This window comes from Dromaius novaehollandiae, chromosome 2 (genome assembly GCF_036370855.1).
Source record: "Dromaius novaehollandiae isolate bDroNov1 chromosome 2, bDroNov1.hap1, whole genome shotgun sequence".
Taxonomy (NCBI): Eukaryota; Metazoa; Chordata; class Aves; order Casuariiformes; family Dromaiidae; genus Dromaius; species Dromaius novaehollandiae.
The window spans coordinates 17347206-17371359 of NC_088099.1; the positions used below are offsets into that span (position 1 = coordinate 17347206).

At 38.6% G+C, this 24154-nt stretch overlaps 1 protein-coding gene across 23 annotated transcripts in view; it reads right to left on the reverse strand.

Moving 5' to 3' along the window:
- The window catches only part of SVIL (supervillin), a 136194-nt gene that overhangs the window by 11590 nt on the left and 100450 nt on the right, over window positions 1-24154 (reverse strand). For 18 of the 23 annotated variants that reach the window (XM_064505847.1, XM_064505846.1, XM_064505843.1 and 15 more), the window contains 13 exons: window positions 19528-19660; window positions 9694-9844; window positions 6902-6991; window positions 6724-6810; window positions 5636-5813; window positions 5051-5223; window positions 3644-3799; window positions 2788-2924; window positions 2121-2268; window positions 1846-1991; window positions 897-1072; window positions 639-783; window positions 33-309 (listed from right to left, as the gene is read on the reverse strand). In XM_064505847.1, the coding sequence (XP_064361917.1) occupies window positions 33-309; window positions 639-783; window positions 897-1072; window positions 1846-1991; window positions 2121-2268; window positions 2788-2924; window positions 3644-3799; window positions 5051-5223; window positions 5636-5813; window positions 6724-6810; window positions 6902-6991; window positions 9694-9844; window positions 19528-19660 (1997 nt within the window). The remainder of the gene's footprint in view (window positions 1-32; window positions 310-638; window positions 784-896; window positions 1073-1845; window positions 1992-2120; window positions 2269-2787; window positions 2925-3643; window positions 3800-5050; window positions 5224-5635; window positions 5814-6723; window positions 6811-6901; window positions 6992-9693; window positions 9845-19527; window positions 19661-24154) is intronic. The other 5 variants (XM_026101643.2, XM_064505855.1, XM_064505854.1 and 2 more) reach the window with 1 other exon arrangement.

A 24154-nucleotide genomic window follows, 5' to 3' on the forward strand; every position in this document is an offset into this window, starting at 1 on the left:
TTCAGCAGGATGAAATGGAATTGTTCACCCACCTGTAGTGCTAACCATGTACTTCCACTTAACCACATATGTGTCTCCCTCATGGAACTGCCCTATGCTTTGTTTAGGCAGTCTACTATAATCAAATTCCAGGATATGCCAGACGTCTACAGATGCAGTGATAATTTCAAACTGCCTCCCATCTTCTCCTTCTACAAGTCCATAGCCCCGGCCAATGTTCATTCCGTCCAAGACTGTGCCTACAGTAGTTTGGGGCACAGCTACCATTAGCATGACGTCATACGGTTTAGAGTCAGATCTGGATTCTTCCTGTGAAAAAATACAGAAGAGATTCCTTTGAGCATAGTCATTCTCTTCTTGACCCACAGTTTCACTCTTGCATGTTTTAATACTTTGGTATCTTGTCATCATTTGATGCCTTGGCAAAGCCACCTTGGCAGCATTCATTCAGCTGTTCAATATAGGGGAGTAAGAAGTGACTGTATGGATTCACACTCTATAGGTGTGATGTTCTGACCACCAAGTCAAAGCCCACAAGATAAAGGATGCACTCTGCATCCTTGAGAACAAGCTTCCCAGCCTTCCATCCCAACTAAGTCAGTCTAGTTTGAAACATATAGCATGCTTATTATATGCACCTTCTGGTGAAGGGATTCACTAGAATTCTTCTCATTGAGCTTTTTTAGCTCTGTCCAATCAAGAAATTTTTCTTTGAACAAAATGGTCTCATTATGTTCTGTGAGTCTGCCAAAGACAGCCCAGTCCGGACGTCCTTGTCCCTTTCTGTAGAAGGAAATAAAACAAACAGAATCAAATTGTACTCTGTGAAATAACGGCAAGAAGCCTAAATGTTATACAAAAGTTTCCGCAGTGAGCCTAAAGTCAAGTTTTGGTACCTGGGTATGATGGGATTGCATTCTCCCGGGTCCAGAGGATTTATGTCACAATTGGAGTAGTCAAAGGTGCCATTCCACAAGTGTTTTGCCAACTGAAATGCCACTTTTCTTTGTGCTAAAGTAACTTCCTTTCCATGCCATACATATACCTCACTACCAAAATCAAACACCAGCACCTAAAAAACAAAACCAAAATCAACCCACACAATCAAATCAGAACAGTAACCTACCATCAGGTTAGCTGATGCCCTGATCCTCCAGTTTCATAGTACTGCAGGCTGCCAGTGCATTTAACATGAGCCTGTCCAGCTATCTGAGTGTCTACGGTGATGCTGGCTGCTAGCAATGAAAGCAAGTTCTGGTCAGTGGTCTGCACTGTGACATTTAATCATTGAGGCTGACTGGAAGCAAGTACTGGGGATGCTATAAGGAGATCTTAAAAAGGAGTATCTTCTGTTGCATGACTGAATGCTGCCCAGTTATGGCAACTTTTACTGAGGTTTAGACCTATACTTTATCCTACAACTGGAAAAGGCCAAGAGAACATGCAGTCCAGGTAAGGTAAGTGTCTTTATTTTGGTATATTTATTATATGGTGGCTTCATTTTGGAAATGTGCTCTCACTCCTCAGCTGGGTGCAATGGTTGTTTCAAACAAAAAGTCTGCTAAGGATGGATTTTCTTTTTCTAATGCCACCTGTTTTGCACTGCATGACTTCATTTCACCCAAAGAGATTTACACTTCCTAAAATAGAATTTCACTTTAAAAATGACATGTTCTAAATTCTTGAGATCTGCATTATATTGTAGATAGCAAATGTTCAGAACCTTTTTAGAAATACAGAGGACCAAATTTTCAGTAAGCCTCTCCATGAACATTTGCAGTTACTGAAAGTCATATCATCTGCATGTCCCTGTACTTACTACATGAGTAATAAGTGGCACAGTACCTCTTTTGGTTGTAGCAGGGTACATTTTGGCATCTTCCCCCAGTAGTCATCCTCAGGAATGAGTTTATCCTCTACGAGGCGGTAAATGCAATTTGTTTCTATTATTGCAGCTTCATACATTTCATCTTCTTCAGGACTTCCAGCAGCTTAAGGAAAAGATTGTCAAAAATAATAACATTTTTAACATCTAATTCTCTTCACTGGAGAGAACCAGCTCAAGTATTTTACTGTGATAAAACATCAGATACTGTAACTCTAGAAGTAAGAATGCTTACACTGGTAATTTGTCTGGCCACCAAGGAGTTTCCAGAAGTCTTTGGCTGCATGGGTATGGGTATTAATTCCTTCTTCTATTGTCTGTATATAAGAAGCTCTACAGCCAAGTTCCCTCTTTGTCTGAATTAAAGTTGCAAGTTCTGAAGCCTAAGAGATTAACAATTATCTGAACAAGATTGCTTAAGTCTTGGAGTACTTGTGCATACCACGTTCAGGAAGAAGGCAAAAGCAGATAGGATACAATATAGCAAAGAGCAGGAGAACTGGTCATTATTTCTGTTGCACTAAATAAACAGATACTAGAGAAAAAGTTATAGAAATACACTCATTCTTTCATTTACCTTAAAACGAGACTTGAACTTAACTGACATAGGAATAAAAAGGACATCCTGCAATTCAGACTTTATTTTGGTTGAGTGCAAATCCATTTCCTGAGGATATCCTATTTTCTCTTGCATTTTTGCAACCTGCACACTCCTATGCGAGTTTTCATTTGGTACACAGGCTAAAATACAATTACAGGAATCCTGCCTATGTACCTATCACTGATTATTAGTTACTTGTCACTTTATTAAGATAACTGGCACCAAGACCAATTACATGAAAGGCAGATATACGCTATGACAATTCTAAAAATAAATAATGCAAAACTCAACGAGTACTAACCTTTGCTTTTTCTATGACATTTGCAAACTCTCCTACCCACAAGAAACAATAATGTGGAGTTAACAGCAGGAAACAGTCTCCACTGTTCAGTGAGGAGGCCCTTGGTTCAACTAATCTTGTTTGAACATGTCTTCTTCCTAAAGATAAAACAAGGCTAATTATATTGCTGTGAATACTGCCGTCAGACTCTGAGATCTAACTGTTTTGAATGAAAGAAAAATGATCCCAGCACATACAGCAAAACATATGGAAACGGACTGTTACAGAACAATTAATACTATGATGGTAGAAGGGTTTACTCAGGAAGCAAAACATTGTTGCTTCCTATCAGCTAATATTTCTATTAATTTTTATTCTTGCTTTGCCAACTTTATGTCCTTCAGGAAAGAAATTAAGCGGCAGAGAAGCAGCCAAATTCCAGAGTCATTTACATTTGCTTAAGTGAAGCTATGGCACAGTTTCTGTAGGCAGTAAAGTTTTAAGAATTTTACTTTGGCAAAAAAGTAGCTAGTATTTTGCAGAAGATACATTACTATGTACTGTAAGAATAAGCAGAGCAAGAACACTGCTGTATGACTTCCAAGTTATAATGAGCCCTGGAAGAATGGGACAGTTCAAAAATTTCCACAGGAGATGGCTGGAATTCCTGAAACATTCTGCTTGCTCCCTACAAAACAGGTACCAGTGACCACAAGGCAAACTTACATGTGAGTTTTTGTATTTGTCACACAGTTCTCACTCTTCTAGATTGTGGGCATAAATTTGAGGTGGAAACCTCTTAGTACAAATGAGACAACAACTCCGGTTAGCCTACTGTGTCTAGTATGCAGAGAAAGTAAAGGGAGTTCTAGCATACCTTTAATTTGCAGCAGCATTAGCTTCTTGTATGGCACAGCACTGTTGTTAGAGTTCTGCTCTGTTAGGTTAACACTCCGCAGACTAACGCTGCTGAAGTTCTCTTTGCTTGCCAATCCAGCAAGTGCTACTTCTGAGAAATTTGAGTTTGCAGACACTTGTACATAACAAAAAATAGAAGGGAAAGCAGACAAAACAAAACAAAAAACCCAGAAAAAAGTCAAAAATTATAAAAAATGCTTTGGTTTCTACATTAAAAAATATTTTCCTAAAATATTTCCACTTTTTTTTGTTTCTTTCTCAATGACAACAACAAAAACAGACTGAACTTAGATCAACTGCTAGCATAAAAGCTTTGTAGGTTTAGCAATACCCAAGTTTCTAGATATCATCTGACAGTCAACTGTCAGAATCATGTTATTTGGCAGAAATATCAACTTTGAGATGGAACATGTCTTACTCAGTGTTTTGTGAAGTACTGTGTAGCTCTACAATGCCATTTAAATGATTAATGATGAAAAAGAGACCAGAGTAGTCAAGGCTAATTAACTGAAATTCCCTTCAAATCTGTCTCAGCCAGTGTGATGCAACAGCTATTTACATTTCAAAGTCTTAGGCTTTCAGTTTTACTGTAAAGCATCACTAAGTTCTTCGCAACTTTTGCCTATTTCTCAGCGAAAGACAAAGCACTTCATGAGTGTATAATTCAGGAGAATGCTTATCTTCAAATGGCAACAGAATATTACACGTATAATTAATGTTTTCATCAATACCGGCAGTGCCTAAAGATGATCACCCTTTGTTCAAAGGTAGCATGGAAAATTTTTTCCCAAAACAGTAAAAAGGACTCGACAAACTTTTGAGTAAATTTTGCAATAATATCTCTTGCTAACAGTTTGGTTCTCAGGCAATGTCACAAGGAAGCACCTAAAGGCCTGCCACAGAGCACTGATCCTCTATGGAAGTCAATCAGTGGGAGCCAAGAAGGCCAATTCAAGTTTCTGTGAGACAGCGAGGGACCCCAAACTGAGGCCAGTAAACCTGAACAAAAATTTATCTATTCTTGCCAGGCCACACACACTTTTTTCCTAGCCTAAGTGAACTATATCATTAAATTTGCTTTGCTTGATCTCCCATCTTCGCCCTGGATGAGTGCTCTCTCTGCACAAAGTGACTATGCTAAAAATAAACAAGTAAATCTGGCCACAGGAGGAGGCAGTACGTAGCTTTCCCTGAGAAAGTCAAGTATGCCCTTTTCTCCAGATCTCCTAGGCCAACCTACACGCAGCCCTATATAGCTCAATTAATTTATGGCCTCTCAGAGAACATACTCTATTTCTTCAGGTTTTCTTTAATTACTATTTAAATAGCAAGACAGTGGCTTGTAGAAATAATCCTTTTAACTTACTTTTTTCTACTTTCATTCTCTTTGACTCCATGAAGGCGACATTCAGTCTTTGTTCAGTATATTCGTGAAGAATATCATCCCTTGCTGCCAGCATTTTAAGAGGGTTTCTTGAGGACTGAACTCTGCGCACAGGCCTAACTGCACGTTTGTGCTCTGCTACAGAAGATATTAACCTGAGAAACAAGCAGTGTTTATAATCATCAGCTGATTTTCCTAGTCAGAAGCATCCAATGACAAGAGATTTACTTTGACTTAGGGTGTGACATTTGTAAGGGAATCAAGAGTCAGTTCACTGATGCAGGGATTTAAGAGATGTAGAGAAGAAATGGACATGCCTGATTTTAAGACATCTACAAAATGACTTAAAGCTGAACATTTTGGCCATCTTTGTGTTCCTGAATTAAAGAAATAGGCAATTCTCAACTGGGTTTCCTTTCAGTAAGGAAAAGTACATTGTATTTCATCCCACCCCAACCACCTTACCAGTGGAGAGGAATGAAGTAAAAAGAGTATTCTGCAACTCCTAAGAGATCATGAAACATTTGTTTATTCACGGATTCAAAACAATAAAATCATAGCTCTTACTTTGGTGCGTAAGGATCAAAGATGGCATCAAAGTCCTCATCAAGCTCCAAAGGCACTGAGGAGGAAGGGAAATCCACATGGCGGTAAAATTTGGAAAATGTTTCATCATCATCCAGCTTCATCACCTCTTTCACAGATTTTCCCGTAACTGTTAGCACTGTCTCTTGCATCCCAGCCACTACAGAAAAAAAGCAAATCAAAACACCCCCTACTAAATAACCATGCTAGAGTATCTAACTCTAAAAGAGATAAACGTGTATTTTTCCTGGTTGATAGAATTTCTGGGGGAATGGGATGGTAGTAAAGTCTGTTAGAAAAGAATGCTAAAAGAGGACAGTAACTGCTACTCATATGCATCCACTTTTGTTACAACCACCTTGCTCCTCGCCAAATAATTACTTCCCTTGAAAAGATCTACCAGAACTACATATGGAGAAGAGACTACTTCAGATTAGCAAGGGTGTCACAATTGCAATACAATGCTAGTGCTTTCTCTGCTGAAACATATACATTTATGACATCGGACACTACAAATTACAAAAGGATTTTTGCCTTACAACATGAAGCACAGACGTATGAGATGGAAACAACCAGAGAACTCTAGACAGCTTCATCTATAGCCAAAAAGTTATACGAGGGAGCTGTATGAGCTGCTACGGAAAGTAAGTTTTCAAAAAAGCAGTAAGATGAATGTAGGACGTTGCGCTTGGAGGCAGCTTAGTGTCCTGTTTCGATTTCAGAAAGATTAAACTTGAAGCTGTTTTATCATATGAGACAACATGGTTCAGAGTGGCCATGTGGTTTTAGAAAATTTTGCTATCAAGAAGAATGTGCACAAAGGCATAGAAACACATAGAAGAAAGTTTTTCAGAATTTGTAATTTATTGTATTGTATATTTGTAATGCAACGGTGTAAGGTATTCTTGTTAAAATTTAGGAAAGATTGAATCAGAAAAACGAACCGTCTGACCAGTACAGTCTGAGCAAAGGAATATTCAGTTTCTGAGATATTTTAACTGAGAAATACTTGGAGTGATTTACTGAAGTCAGATAAGGAATACATTGCCTTCTTTGGTAACTCTACAAACCTTTGTTATTCAGCCTTCCCAAAAACGACTCCAGCTTGTCAAGCTTCATATCTGATTCCAATTGCATATCAGGCCTGGCTTCAATTTCTAAGTAAAATAGAAAGTAAAAATTGTTAAGTGGAAGTCAAAAAGCCTGAAGCATGAATGCCTTAATATTTCAGGCATTTTTATTCCTTACCTTCTAAGGGCTTTGTAACTGGGGTGGTAGTCTTCTGCCTGTTGCAGAAAGGGGATGCTACTGGAGTTAGGGCACTTGGAGAAGCCAGACCTGTATAAGAGCAAAGAACATAAGAAATGTAATACTGGGTCAACCTACATCTCCAACAGCGATGATGTGGGATGCTATTCAGAGAAAGCAGGTGAGCCCGGCCACTTCTGGCAGTCCCTTGTACCTCCCTGGCCTCCACAACTGCTGCATTAGGGATGTCAGAATGTACTGCCCTATCTGGTCCTTAACCAACAGCAATCTCAAACCCTCCCATTCACAAGAATCAAGCCTTGTTTCCAGGAGTCTGTAAGCAAGCTAATACAGAAAATAAGCTCTTGAGTACAGTCGTTTCCCTAGTTTTAAAGGTAAACAGTTAACTTGGTTTGTATTTTGGGCATGAGTTTTAGCACAGGCCACATTTTAGAAACATGCATCCATGCTGAACAAAAATATATAATGTCTGCAGGGAATCTACTGAGACTGTGGTAGATGTGGTAGTACTTTTATTTAAAATCTATCTCTATTAATAAACACAGCAGAATGCATCTGACCTGTGAAGGCTGTCACCGGAATAAGCAGTTACTCTTGGGCCCTGTGGCTTTTTTAAAGTACACAGGGAAGAGGAAGTAGAAACAGAAATTAAGAGTCTCTACCATATCAAGAGATACTCCCATTGAATTTGTATTCTCTTCCCTCCCCTTTAGTAACTTGCATGACACAATTCATTCTAGACCCAGAGGATAAAAGCAGAGCATTTTTGTTTTGTTCTTTTCATATGAACCTAGCTCCAGCAGGAAGAATGGGACTACACAGGTTTAGAGTTTTTGATTAGGTGGAAAAGTATACTGTAGCAATGAATTGCATCTATTATTGCTCATTGATTAGATTTTCAGCAAAGGAAACTGATATTTAAGCTTCCTCTAATATCTGTTTTCCATTTAGCTATAGCTTAATAATTACTGAGTCACATAAGTTTAACACTTTGTTTTCACCAGAGAAACTGATGCTGTGCTGAGTCAATACGCTGTTTGCACTATTTTTGCTGAAACATGAAGGAGACCTAACAAGTCCAAGCAAGCCATAATTGCCAAACACTGAACAGACTTAGAATATAATCAAGCAGCTTTTCTACAAAAACTTCCTGCTACTTAAGAGACTCAAATTTTCAGCAGATTATAAGTCAATTAGTAAAGCCTTCAGCAGCATGTATTTGAGAGGACACAGCTTTCAAGCAGCTATCCCAGGACTTAGTGAACAAGGCCCCACCGAAAACAGGTTCAGATGTTACTGAAAAAAATCACCTTCCAGTTAGAACTGAAAAATTTTCAGCCATAAAAAGCAAATAAAACACAGCATCTGTGCACATGTGTATGACAAGGGTTTAATTTTGTGCGTTGTGGTGCTTTCTCCTCATCTTTTAAATTAAACACTCATCACGATAACTTCTTCTAGGCAACAAAAATAGCACACATCTGAATAGAATCCTGCTTAGGCTACTTATACTTGATGCCACTGTCACTGGATTACCTGCTTCTCCACAAGGCTGATCACAGCACCTATGAAGACCCTTTCAAGGGATTTTTTTCTCCCCTCATTAACAGCAAAAGCTATCAACTTCCCTTCCTTCCCAAAGACAAATCTATTTGGCAAAAGACCTTAGCCAGTAGTCTTTGGGCCACTGAACCTTGTTCTTGGCAGCCCTCCAAAACAGGCTAGTCTTGGAATGCTGACCATTGGGGTTTCTGGCAGCAAAACAATGTAGGCAGCAGCTAAAATACATTGCTAATGCATGTAGTTCCTAATACTATCTATCTGTGTATCTGCCAAGAGAATGTGGTTTTGATTGCAAATGGAGGTTGTGGGGAGAAAACGGCCTGTGGAAAAGTATGTGGAACAGGAAAGGGTACCCATAAATGAGTTACTCCCTGTTTTTTTTGGTGGTTGTAATATAACTTGAGGTTCCTCATTGTTGTGTTTAATAACTAGACTCCTGTCACACAAGAGGATTTAGTATTCACTAACTACAAGAGATCCTGCAGTTTATGTGCCTTCTTCCAAAAGCTATCATATTCCCAAATCCCCTGCATGAACAGCTATATTTCTACCATGGGCAACCTTCACAGATTCCTGTCCACTTTAAGAGAATGATTGTATCTGGAAACTGTGATTGGCTGAATTCAAGAGATCCCATAAATGTCAACGTTGGTCCCATGTCAATTTTACTCCCTGGTTCTGTACAACAATCTGTTCAGTCATTTCTTCAGCCAAACTCAACACTTCAAGTTGTTGTCCAAAACAACGTCCATAAAAATAACATGTGTTTGCGAAATATTCCCAGTGATTCTAGGAGTGGGGGAAGCACCAGCATCAGCTAGATTTCTCAACTTTTCTCCAGACAGTGCACCTGGTTTTCAAGCAAAAGTCAAATAAGAATAATCCAGCTGTGCCCTCTGGGTTGTACTAGAGGAGAGAGAAGAAAAAAAAAAGAGAAGAATATATGAATGTTCAAGTGATTGACTACTACCAGTCAGAAAGAGCCCAGTAACAACGGGATGGTAGCGTAGCAACGCAGAACAAAACGGATCCATACCAACAGCCACATGAAGCTAGGGTGAACAACCCTACGACACCATATTCAGTTGAAGATAAACAGTCCTCCTCTTGCTAAATATGGATACTGTTTCTGCTTCACTTTAGCGTGACTATTTTGACTAGACAGATAAGCCATGGCTTATTTATATTTGGATTATTTCTTCACTGACCTTTTTTTACCATGCGACCAGCTACAGTGAACTGCGTGGAGTCATTGGCTGCTCCTTTACCCTTGGATTTCCAGGCTTCTTCTCGAGCTGTAATCAGATGCTTTCTTTCTTCAATGGTCATTTGACTCTCCTGGTTATCTGCCATTCTCTGCTTTTTTGGGTGAAGAGAGAAAGAGGATGTTTAAAAATAGATAAACTGGCCATGACACGGCAAAGGACTGGCTGAACATTTCAACTGCCAGCTATACAGGCAAGAGAACAGGAATACAAGTTACTAAAGCAAAGCCACAGATACAACTTAGTGACCCTGACCCTTAGAAGTGTCACTATTTTGCTGTCCCATTACACTGTGAAGGGGAAATTTTGGTCTATGGTATGTATGCTCTTTGACCTTTTCTTCAAATTGCTAGCCAAGGCAAATAGCCTCCCTTCCCTCCAAGGAAAGCAAACAAATTACTCTGTGTATGCTATAATTTTCTAGACCATGCTCTTTTCAAATATTACTTGCTACACTAGTGAGATCACTAATCCGACTTTCAACAGATGTTTTCAAGTGTGCAGATTTGTGGGTGGCACTGGGAACAACTAAAAAGTGCAACTTCAGTTTGTGATTTTTGAATTGCTCTCTTATAATCACCTAATTCTCCAGGCAGGATTAGCAGCCTGCTCTTTCTCCAGAGACTGCTCACTTCGGGACTTCCGTCAGCTTGCTCTTCTCAATATTTCTCCAGTGACTGTGATAATCTTTTCTTTTCTTTTTTTTTTTTTGGGGGTGTGTGTGTGTGTGTGTGTGTGAGCTTTCCTTGCTTGCTTTAGAGGGTGGCATCCAGAAGCTTGATTAGAAGCAGCAAGGAGCACTAAGCATCTTAGTACCCTCCTAACACAAAGCATTGATGAAGGTACATTAAATAGGAAGGAGACTGAATTTACATATTCTGCTGTAGCTAGGTCAGGCCAAAGACATACTGCTTCGATACATTTATCTTAAAAGGTAGGTAATGTTTCAGGGATTACACTGCACAGAAATCAAGCACAAAAGAGTGTTTTTACAGCACAGGACTGTCAATTCTAGAATTACTTCCAAGTTGTGTGCTACTTGGCATTTTTCTTCATAACCTAACTGCTAGAATTGAGAAACTGCATGAAAACCTGAAGCTTTAGAACAGCTCTAGCTCATAAAATTGCAGAGGGAAAATGAAAAAGAACTGAAAAGCTTGTAAACATGAATTAAATACTGTTCTCAGTCTCAAGATACAAGAAAGAGATATACATCTAGGTGTTCTTATACTGAATAAATTAATCCAAGGTTAATACTTTATAGAAAAATCACGGCTAGTGGGGACACACGGAAATGAAGATTTTCTTTTAGTTTGCAGCATTTAGCAAGAGCACCATTCAACCAGATGAGGAAAGACAAGCCAAGAAACAGCTTGTACAAGGACTAGGACACGTGAGCCCTCCCCACTCCCTTCTCTAGCTCTGTGCACCTTCACAGCCTTCTGCAGTAACGTCTGCTTTCACTTTATTACGAAAGATAGTTGCGCAGCCAGACATTATGTCCGCAAGACATGACAATCAGGATAAAACATTCAGCGTTTTTCCTAGAACTCTGAATCTTCAATATAAATAACAAGATTCAAGTCTATTCAATTAGTGATTCCTTTTCTGGAACAGTCTCTGAATGCTTTAAATAAGGAAAATATTTAAAGTGATTTCTGTTTGCTTTCCCCAATTTGTACTTATTCTAATGTTAGAATTATAGCCACGTCTGTGAGAACTGCTGGTAGAACAAATCACAGCGACATACCAAAGGAGATCTGGGCAGGAAATCAGTATATACCTAATAAAACCACAAAGGCGAATTTCATACACAAAACATACTTCTAACTTAACGAGGATGCTGGCTTTGATTTCAACATGGGGGTAAGTAAGGGAGAGGCAGGAAGACGCAGTCAAAGATTTAATTTTTTTTTTTTTTTTTTTTAATATATAAAGTCCAAAGAGGCTTAATTTTAACTTTTGTCTCCAGAGACTACCAAAAACTCTGGGGACTGCAGAGCTACTGGAAATTCTGTAGGCACAGATCTGGAACACTTGTGTGCTAATCATGACACACATAAATCATAAGAAAGATCACGAGTAATTCTGGAGGCCTGTCAGAGAACAGAACAGAACAAGTAGCACTCTATCTTATGCCAAAACAAACATTGCTTTATGGAGGATTTCAAGCTGTTCCATTGGGCAAAACATCCTTGGAATTCCTAAAAATCAGGTTGGGCATACACACCACAAAATCCAGAGTAAATTCACATTAGACTTCAACCTAATGCATTACAACTCTCGCCTTCCCCATGCCCCTATTAATCAACAAAGGAAAAAGCGATAGCTGAATAGATACAAACAATCCAAAACCCATTTGATTTGAGGTAACAGTCTTGATGAGAAACAAAAGTATAGCTGGTGTTTAAAGTAAGAACAATTTCTGCAGCTGGAAAACTAGTATTAACCAACACAACTGTCAAAAGAATTTAAGACAAAAAATATAGCTGGTAATTGGGAGTAGTTTAAAAAGCTTTCACACTTGCCAAAGCGCAGTGTTTCTGGTTAAAGCACATTCTGGTTGGGAGAAAATAGGGTGAGAAAAATAAGACTTGTCTAGTTTTAAAGTGAAAAAATCAAGAAAGATATAAGAACAAGTATAAAATCTGAAGTTTGGAAATGTGAACTCTTGATAAGAGATGCTAAAGACACCAATATAAAGCCAAAGCAAGAAGTAATTTTAATTTATCAGAAATAAATAAAAACTTAGCTGGACAAATAACTCTAACAATGTATTTCTCACTAAGCAAAAAAGGTAGTTACATTCAAAGAAATATCCTAATTTGTAGTGAAAAGACTGCATCCATGTTTTCATTTATATCAGTTATTTCAGACAAGTTCCTAAAAAAAAGTTAAAACACAAAAAAAAGTCAGATGAGTTGGTACCACATGAAATAAGTGGCATAGAAAATCCCCCAAACACAAGCATAGATTTTAAAAAGAACCTTCACACATGGAAAATTCTCTAGGACTGGTAAAAGCCAAGATGGGGACAAAACTTTGAAGAAGTAGAACTGAAGCCGGTAAGTACACGTCACATAAGCTGGGTTTTGATCCAGACAATCATGGGCAGATCAGCTGTACAACGCAATCAATAAAGAATCAAAGCACAGTAGCATAATTAATGCCACTCCACATGGCATTATGGAAAACAGGTCTAATCAAAATGGTAAGTTTGATGAGATCAACTATGATTAAATATGTTAACACAGTTATCTCTGATTTCTTTAATGTATTTGACTTAATCACAGATGACATTCTGACTTTTTTTTGAGAGTAATTACACAAGAAAAACTACTTCACATTGTGGTGGATTTTCCATACTCTGAAGGTGTTTGAATCAAGATTGTTTGTTTCTAAAAGATCTGTTTTCAGCCTAAGGAAGAATCACAGACTTGGTGCAGGAATAGTCAGGAGAAGGAATTACTTTACTTGTATTGCTTGGCTACACGGGATGATCACCCTGGTCTAGCACTGCAGTGCATTTCTTGAGAGTGCTTTTGTGGCCTACATCTAGGCAATGCCCCATTTTGTGCACTACAATTTGCCAGTCCAACTTTTAGGTCACAAAAACACAATGCAAAGTGATTTGTTAGCATGCTTTTTTTTTTTTTTTTTTTTTTTTTTTTTTTTAAATGCAAGTAGTAAGAGAATTCATAGTTTTGCACGTTGAGGATCAAGACTGCCCCTAGCTGGGGGAACTGAAACCAAGAATGAGAACTAAGAATGTGTTTTTCAGAAGGGAAATCCCTTTAAAACCAATACTATGAGTTATACAAAAGAGGTGTCCAAAAACATTGATTTGCTTTGTAATGTAAAGAACTGCTCTGGTTTAGGCTCCTAAGAAAAAAAAACAAAAAAACCTCAACAGCTCTACAAGTTTGAGAAAGTTACTGCATTGCTTTCCTCTGCAACTTTATATGAGCCTTGACATAGACAGAAAATTTAAATGCAAATGCACAGCTTCCTGTCCAAAAGTGGTCTGAGTAAAATTGAACACCCTGCTTTTTAAATTTACTCAATTGGTGTTTAGTTCAAACAACAGAAAGATTAATTTCTTGCCAGAAATATGTGTATGCCTGAACACTGGGATAGAAGCAGCTTACTAAGAGGGCAGGATGCATCTCATCATGGTCAATGGAAAGAGAAACACTTTTGGGGACAACTATTCCCCATTTAAGATAGATGGGATGAACAGCCCACTGAAGGACTGTCTCTCTCCACTGACTAGAGGGACCTTAGGTAATTAAGTTAGACTATATATTTATCTTCTAGATAAGTAAAGCTGGTGAACTCTGTCACAACAAAACGAATAGGTGATCTGAAGTCAAATACTAAATTACAGAGAAGAGGTAACACCAACACATTTCAGTTGCTAGTCCCAAATTTAATTTAGTAAAAAGTATTCAGAGTAAAAGGTCATTCTCACAAATAACTATGGAAGTAAATGTGGAAAAGGTAAGCATCAGTAGTCAAAAAGTTTTATCATAATTCTAAGTAGTCTCCTGCCATCATCACCACCCTCTGTTCTAGCAGTGAGAAATTGCCCCTTGGATTCATTACTACTACTCCTGCTAGCCAGAATGCTAACTTTCTTAGGTAGCTAGCTGAAAAAAGCAAGTTATTTTACATTTCTCATGATCTATTTTAGTAAATAAGTTCTTCAGATTGTTTACGAGGATGGAATTGCAGAAGTACGGGCATGATTTCAAGGAAAGCTTGCCGTGCAGCTTTGCTGCAGTGTGCTAGAATGGCAGCAGAGCTATTCCCAAGCAAAAGCACAGCTCAGCTCTGTTACCACGAGCTGCTTTGGGAATGTCTCTTAGAACTCAGTGCCATTTTCTGTCTCACTCCTCCCTCCATTAATTAAACAGGAAGTTTGCACTGCATTTCACCTTCCATCTCCAAGGAGGACGTTCATCAGAGATCAGAGGGCTTGATTCTCTCAAACTAGCACTACAGACCTTAAAAAGGAAGAAAGAGACAGAATCAGGAAGGGGGGAGGATTCAGAGAATAGAAGCAGGACATGCCAAGGCAAGGATCCCTCAGACAGGGACGAAGGAAAAGCACTGCAGGAAAGTCTCCTCCAAACAAAAGGAGCTTGCTTTGTTTGTTCAGAAAATTAGATGATTTTATGCCCTATACTTGTATATGTGCACGCCTTAAAGAGAAGGCAGTGTACATAGCATTTTATTCTAAAAGAAAAGCTGAGCAGTTGCATATTATTCCTTTTGTATATCCTTTTTAGACAACTTCAAGTTCTCAGTGCTATGAGTGCAACAATATCTCCTTGGTTTAATATCTCATCTATATAGTCTAACAGATATGCATTTTTCATAAAAGTAACCCTAAGAGAAACACTACCAGAATGTACACTGAAGGACAGTACACACCATGTATAATACTACATTTTTAAAAGCAGCATTTTCTGACTAATCAATTAAGGTGATGATTAATTCCTTACATTAAAAAAAGTCAAAATGCTCAACAACTTCAAGTAAGCACATTTAAAATATGCAGACATTTGCTCACCTGATTAACGGGTAGAAAGGGATGAAATTTATAGACAGCAGGTATAGCAGGAGAATAAGTAGAAGCATATACAGGTTCCTATGACAAGGACAGAAGCAAAGCAGAAGAATTAGAGCGAAAAGAAAGTTTGTTTGCCAGAAATGGAGATGGGGGAAAGAAATAACCCCTCTCCCCTTATTTTCCTAAAAGGAAGCAAATTTCACTCTTTTAATCTTCTAGAAACGTTTTCCCTACTGATAAGCCAGAGATGAAAAAACGATTTCATAACGCAACAGCATGTTTACCAAAGCCATTCCATGCAGGAATTATATAAGTTAGCAACAGTATCACTACAACTCAACACAAAACTAAACTGCACAGGCAGAAGATACACTTTTCATATGCCAATAGATTTTTTTTTTTTGTCTCTGCTTTCATGTGCCATTAAATTGATGAACCATGTCAACCACGTGAATATTTCTGCTGCAAGTTTAATCAGTCCCTACTAGATAACAAACCATCTGCTTTCTAGATAAAATGAAGGAATGCTTGCTAAAACTCGAATAGAAAGGCAAAAGCTATTTGGAGGGAGATGCTAAGCTCACAGCATTCAGCAAAGGTGACTTCGCCATTCTACCCACAGCCTACAATAACCCCTGCATCGAGGCTGGGCTTACCCAAAGCTGATTAGACATGGCATTATCATCTGTAATTCTTCTTTATTCCTACAGGTTAAAGCAAACAAGCAGCATTGCACAGAATGTTGGAAAGTGCAGTTCATTAGAGAATTGCTCAAAACGAAGCCTAATCATTACAGCTTGAGCGTTGATTAGAACTGGATACAAGCACATAGTGGATGCCATATATGTAATTGAGATAAAGCTATGTACAGAAAGACTAATATTTTGCCTAAAGGTCACTTTTTAAGGCCTTACCACCATCAAATTTTTATACACTTCATCTCTAAAGTAATTTGAATCGACTGTTCAACCCTAGGACAAATGTGTTTAACACCAGTACTGAGTTACGAGTTTGCTACAAGAATTAAGTGCATTTCAAATGTCATTCACTGCTTTACTGCTACTGCAGTGCAGCTGGTAATGACATTAATCAGGGACTCTGTTAAAAATGTCTGACCATAAAATAGGAATTTTCATTCCAGTAAATCTCAGTGTTTTGATACTAAGGAAGGATTTTAAAGTTAGCTTATTTTTCCACCCAGGAAACAAAACCTGGAAGTCACTAAACTTCCATCCAACTTAAGGTGATGAATACAGATATACCAAATCCAAAATATTTTTTTCCAAGTAAAATGCAATTTTTTCCAAGACATTTATCTGAGTTATTCAGCTGGACAGCGCACGATTGTTCCCTTGATGTTAGAGCTATTCTATGAATTGTCCAAATATGTTGTTTTAAATTTTTCATATGTACAGTACATCTCATGGCTTCCAAGCTTTCTTCCTATGTCTAGCAATCAGCAAAACAGATGCTGGACCTCCAAGTAAATCTCAATTTTTTTTTCCACCTAAATCTTCATCTGCACTATTTAATTTCTTATTCCTTCCCCCCCCCCCCATTTGAAGTTGCTCCATCAACTTTTCCATGAATTTTATGGCTTTTCTACAGTTTAGCCACATATAAATGACTATAACACATTTAGAGAAATATCTCAACATGCAAACAACTGTGCAGAAGCATTTTGACTGGAAGTGTCCAAACAGCATTTAACATAACCATTTTAGTAAAAAGAATATAAACATCAACTTTTGTGGTTTACAAGAAATCTAATGTACTCTAACATTTTCTATTTTATATATTTTATGCTTCAATAATCAAACCTCTAAAACAAATCAGACAACCTCTTTAAGAACAACAACAACAAAAAAAGGTGCCTGACCACATTAATCAGAAGAGTAACATACTGCAACTGATAAACTTCAGGCATTATTTTGAACCAGCAGGGTATGACAGAAGTTTATACCCTCTTGCTGTCAACACATAACTGCTGCCTGTGGAAACTGTATTTTAACTTGCTCAAGTCACAGTAGTCAATACAATTTCTGCACTCTCATTGCTAATCCAGCAACAGATGGCTAAGTTTTTAAAGTACATTGCAGTCTCATAGCCCTTTTAAAAATGCAGAAACTTTGAATAATATCAATAATAATATTTTCAGATTTAAGGGCAACTGACAATGACATGTTGTAAGCAGTTCGGTCAACTTAGCGAAGCTTTACGTTATTTCTAATGTATCACATAATGATTCAGCCTAACAAATATCAGTACAGTTTGAGCAGCTGTGTCTCTAATAAAACTGTTATTTTTTTTCCTATATATCCAAGATCCACAGTTTAGCAGAAATGCAAATCTTTGGGTGTAGGCTCTAAGGTGACCCAACACAGTGGGTGACCCAGTGTCACAGAAGCTCCCACTGCTAGCGCTGTCACATCAAAGCCTGTAACCTTCAAGCCGTTCATGCTCTCTTATTTACTTTAAAAGCCTAAATTGTGCTATGCTGAGTTGAAGTTGCTGCACATGGTATCACAGCAGGGAAAATACGGGTGCTGTGCAGCAAGGAGAGAGAACAAAGGTTTTGTCTCTGCCTTCTTGGCAGCTGCTTAAAGCTTTTCCTCAACTCCATTGTCTTTAGCTGGAGAACATCTGTAATCTGATCTCAACAGCTGTCACTTGGGAGACTGGTTCTGTTAAAAACCTGACTGCAATTTTGCTTTCCTCACTGAAACTGTTTACTTTAGGACATCTTTAAACTAGGAACTACTAGAAAGTTCTTTGACCGAGTCCACATGGCAAAAAGCAAAGCAAAACCCCAAACCCACAAAGCAAGCTTCGAAATCAATTTTCTCATTTTTCTCTACAGTTAACACACCACCATTGACGAGTCACACGTTCAGGCACAGAGATTATCCTCAATAACAACAGGCTGTATAACAACTCCTTACTTGTCATACACTGATGGATCAAGGAAGCCTTCTGTTATTGTCTGCTTACACCTATACTATTTAATGGAAGCAGTACTTCCACAACTAAATGATTAGATCCAAAGATTACTGTCTTCAATGGTAAAATTTATAAAACAAGTTTCATCTTCACTCGTCCTCTATGCAAATATCCCTTCAAATTAAAGGTTTTTGGAACAGCATATTTTATCTGATACTATCACTTTCAAAATACTAGGCTCTGGAAAAGAAGCAAGTTTTCATTAATCCTTCAGTTTGAACTACAAGTACCCTTTTGAAGCATATCTCCTGGTCATTCTCACTTACTGTGGTTTGGTCCACATTACAGAGAAGTCTTGGAGCGCACAGACTTTTGGAAGAAACTAAGTCTCAGAATGTACTCCTGGACCTCATGCAACACTACAGCTGCTGACTGGCAGTGAGGCCACAAAAGCAGACTGGATTTAGTCTGAAGCAAAACTCCCCTAGATAGTATGGCATGGATACCAGGTCCTCAACGTGAACTGTGCTGCTCTACTGGGCCGCACAACTTACTGATGTATAGACACAGCCAGAGTGTGCTAACAGCACAGACTTCCTTCTCCTTCACACCTTTCTACCCATCTTCCGCTCCATTCCTTAACACCGACAAGATGGACAAAATCATAGTCCAGATAGTTCTGGCTATCCACAAACAGCAAAGACCATGCAGGATAAACAAAAGCCAAGTAACTCATAAATGCTCAGGTACCTGCATTTACTCAGTGTTCCTAGGAGCCAAAATTATGGGGGAGGGAGGAGGGAAGGAGGGAAGGAGTATGTACACAGAGATGACAGCTTCAGTAATGTGAATTTTTTTTTTTACAAGCTCACCCTTATCAAAAAACCACCCAAACTTAAAATCTTAAGCCAATTTCATATACATACATATATATAGAGTGTGTGTGTGTGGGGGGGGGGGGGGGGGGCACAGAGATTTCAGTCATTATACTTGTAAACTCCAGAAGGCTTACAAGCCCACTTACTGCTTTATTTCTGCTGATGTAAAGACTCTCTAACTAATATTGTTGGTACCAAGACAGCAAAGTCATATTTTCATTTAAAGAACTCTCATGATGGGAAAATTGTTTTTTAAACAAGCCTGACAACAAGAGGAGTAGCAGGAGCTAGTAGCTAATATTAGGCATGCCGGTCTAGTTGGATGCATCTTCAAAGCTGTAGCATTTCAAGCAGCGTGTTTTTTCTTAACAAGGATAGAGTTACCTTCTTCTTCAACAGCTGCTCAACTTCTTGCATCTGCGCACTACGATCTGAGACAGACACTTTTGCATACTCCTGCTTTTTGCTGAGCCTGCTCTTCCAGTCTTCTTCGCCACTCTTCTTCAACAGTGCCAACCTAGAAGAAAAAACATGCCAACAATGTGGCTTTCAACACTGTACTTTTAACATTATCCTCAAAAGCTACCCTGTCGTTTCAACAGTTCCTAAAATTTACTAATATTTTCTAACACTATAGCTATTTAAATTTCATACATGCATAAAGTTCACAAGTACCATGGCTTTACTGAACATATTGAATGGGAATCATCTGAAAAAACAAACATCTAGATCCAAGAGTGGATCCAGGTAGTGGAAACTGCCAATACAGTCAAGGGAGACTAGGGTGTGATGCAGATGACTCTAAAGCAAACATACAAATAGGTTAGATGAATCACTTCCCTCACCCTTCTGTTGACTACAAGACACTTAGGGGGACTAGCTCAGATATGAATGCTTATGCTGTAGACGTCTAAAGTTCATGAGATTAATCCTTCCCATAGTATTTATTGCTCATAAAAACAGATTAAAAAAATAATTTCTTTAAAACTCAAGAAGGAAGAGGTCTATTCAGCAGCTAGCCACCAATTAGCTCTCATGAGATGCATCAAATAGCAACTCTGCAACTTCTGCTTGGATCAGAACTCCAGTGACTGAAGTCACCATCAGACTGCTATGGATCATTTAGTATCTCCTTGCTTATCTTGGGCATTGCTATTATACAAATCAGAGTCATACTAATGCACTAATAACTCAGTGCTAACTATACTATGGCTGAGCAACTTACCTGTGAGATTAAACTAGTTTAAAGGATATCTTATATTTAAAAATGTAGATTATCAGTAATGTCTCTTAGGTCAGCATGATCTTTTAAAAGTGCTATTATCAAATCTTGACCAAAATTCTGAATATAGTACAAAGGGACACTGATTGGCTGTGCCAGGCACAGCACATAATTTTATTCTGTTGGAAGTAGAACCTATTTGTCCTTATAAACCTTGAGCTGAATAGTTTTGGGGTAGGGGGAAATCAGCAAGGAATACAAGGGGCACAGAGATACAATCTTCAACTTACCTCCCTCAGAAACTCACATCCATATGAATTTCCTAGCTTTCAGAAATCATTTTGAGTATTCCATAAAAAGCATATCTGTGGTGCTTGTGCAAACAGTAGCACTGCTCCATTAATCAATTTTTATTCCACTTGAACTGTTAAGTTTTATTACATAACTTTTCCTTATCTAAAGCATTTCAGTAAAGGCTGTACAAAACCTTTTATTCCTATTACTGTTTGAATGGGTTCAGTAGTTAGTGTTGGCAACCTATTCCAACCAGAGGTTTGTTTTAGAGATGTGATTACTGATATCCTCACACGAAGTCTCGTCCTGAAATGATGAGGAGAAGGAAGCTGTAAGACTGCATAGGTCTAGCCAGAAACCAAGTTTCAGGCAGCTGCTTCCTGCAACCACAGTACTGACACATTCAGGGATGACCAACTGGTCCTAAGGCAGTCATTTGAGAAAAACCAAGAATGCAGACAAAAAACAATGCAACAATCATGATGTAAATTCACAGAATACAATAGCAATAAGAATGTTAGTATTTAAAACAGCAGTTACTTCCTCTCTTCTCGCCCAAACCGACTGCTGCGAAGCAGTCCTGTCCAGTTTCACACTGCCTTGTTGCTCCATACCTCACAAAGCACACCACGAGTAGCATTTTGGTTGAATTCAGGCTAAGAGGGCTTTGTTTTTAAAAACTTCTATAGCTGCTCAGCATAGCAGGCAGAGAAAGCTCTTTTTCTTACACTGACATTAATGCACGGTATTTGCTCTAGACCTTTGCCCCAAACAACTTGGCTGATCAGGAAAAGAAAAATCTATAATGCTAAGACTGCTTCTGTCTCTCTGAAGACATTGTTTTCTCCGTCATGAGACTGGATTCACACTAGTTCTCCACTGCTCACTTATATATGTAACAAAACAACTTGCTTCTAGAACAAGACCACACGTTTGCTGTCTCGAATAGTGAAACTGCTCCTTAAAGAAATACATATGCCCAGTATGCAACTGAAAACTTCACTGCTGTTTAAATCTAAAGCAACACATTATTTTAAACCATGGAAACAGCAATAAATTTAGACTGCTCTAAGTTAGCAGCAATTGGAGGGCCTCCTCTTGCATAAAGATAGATGCAAGAACTGCTGAATTGGATCATGCAGGCAGCCCACCACCTCAGTAGGTTAACTCACACAGCAGTCAGTAGCTGACTCTCTGGAAAGTGAGCAAAGATATGGCAACTACTAGGTCTAACCTTTGGATCTAAGGCCTACTGTCTACTAGTTTCATTGCACACCTGTAGTTTTCCACCTCTGATAAATAATGAATAATCATGCATAATTCACTTTCACAGTTCTATTTATACTACTTCCTCCTCTGCCTCCAAAACTTCCTTTCCTCAATCTGAAAAATTACTTTTAGTCCTTTCTTGAAAGAAAGCTTTTTATGTATCTGTCCATCTGTGTCAGCTTGCTCTGCAGATTTTTTTCCATCTGCTGCTGAGATAGAATGATCATAATCCCAGAAGCATCAGGATGGGGCAATACAAAAAAACTTTCACAGTGGAGGCAAAATATTGGGTTAATGGAATACAAGCAAAAGTTGAACAATGATTTTGCCTAAACTAGGAGTGCTGTATGAAAGGCTTTGGCAAGGATCCAGGCAAAAAATGACAAAAGTGACAAATCTTTCTTCTGTGGTAATATTGTAGCATCTTAGCTGCTAGTGTTATCCTTGAGATGTGTTAAGCTGGACAAAGGCTTGGCTTTCACATGTAGGCCACAGCCAGTTGCTTTCAGATGTCCTTCATAAATCTTGGAGGCCAACATGAGTGAAGTAACTACAAAAAGGAAGCCGGAGTGCATAAATTCGCTATATTGGGACCTAGCCTATATCAGAAGTCTTGATCTGGCATCCCTATATCAGAAAAGGTTGAAAACTAATAGTTTAGGCTGGGCTTTTCCTGACAAGCAAAGATTGGAGGCCCACCAGTTAAGAGAGTTATCTGTAGCTTTTGACAATGGTGACCATGACATACAGCTGACTTCCCAACAGGAGTGGATAGGGAGGCCTTCCAGCAGCTTTGGTCTCCGTGAATGTGTAGAGACAGGCAGTTATACACAACTGACACTCCATACGAAGTCCTCCAATACTTCTCTCTTCCTGAAGGTCTCTCCTAGACTCCCTGTTTGTCTGGCTGAATACAAGACAACTAGAAAAAGGTTTCCGCCACTGATGTGTAACACATGAGTGGACTGGCAATATTATCACTGGCTGCCTAAAACAAAATACAGCCCAAATTATTCAGAGATATGAGTCTTTGCTCCCTTTCACTTCCAGGCTGCATATTGGCAGGAGAGGACACCTGCAAACTGAAGCAAGGGTTAAAGAAGCTTCCATTCACTACCAAATTTTAAATATTTTATCCCTTCTCATACTTTCAACTAATAAGAATGTTTTAAGCAGAACATTTTTACTTGACTGAGAATGCAGAGCTAATATTTAGCCTATGAAAGCAAGCCTGAGTAACATTTAGTTATCTGCCTTGAAAATCACGATTTTCATTCTTCCATACAACATAGGTAATCCTGAGAATATCAGGTATGCACTCACTCCACAAGGATCACATTACTTCAGTAAAATAAGTCTTTGTGGAAAATCATTTTCATCCAGACCAGCATGTATGTATCCTGCCCAAATATCATTACATCTGTGGAAAAGCTGTTCTTCTGTAAGGTGAAAGAATGTCTGACACAGCCAGCAAAATCCACTGGATGGGAAGATGAAGTTAGTGAATGTAAAAGAAAAAAAGAAATCCAAAGTGTAGTAGTTAATCTTTAGCAGAAATGTTCTTTGAGGTTTATGAATACTTGGCATCAGCTATAGCTAAGCAAAAGAAAGTGACTGGTTGTAGGTTTTCTTTTTTTTAATTCTGGGCCAAGAAGTAGACCACTGTGGCATTCTGGAAGACTAACACATTTTGATACCAGCTCTGCCATTTACAGATGTTTGTGGAATCAGAACATCCGAATTCCTGACGAGAATAGGCATTTTCCTGTGTTGGCTCTGCGACTGACTAGACAGTCTCAGAGGCCTAACTAGAGTGATTCCAGACTGCCAATGTGATGGACAGTCTTTAAAATCAGTTCAAGAGACCGACTGAATTGAAGCATTAAATTTAGGACTGAGACAGTTACTAAGGCTTGGATCTCCCCTTCCCCCTAACCTCTTTTTCCCCAGAGTCAAGGAAGGCAGATCATTTACCACTCACAATACAGAAATTACTGGACTTGAAGTCTTACCTGTCCAAACATTTGACATATTCACAGAAGAGAAAAAAGGTAGCTTCAAAACAAACAAACTAGAAAACCCCATCCAGTAAACTGAAAAATATAAGTACATCCTTCAAAAAGGAGAATAAGTCTGTATGGCTGTTCTAGCTGCAACCCTGCCCTTCTCACTGTCTTTCGTAAAGGGAGAACAGGAGGGGAAGAATGTTATAAAATGAGGATAACT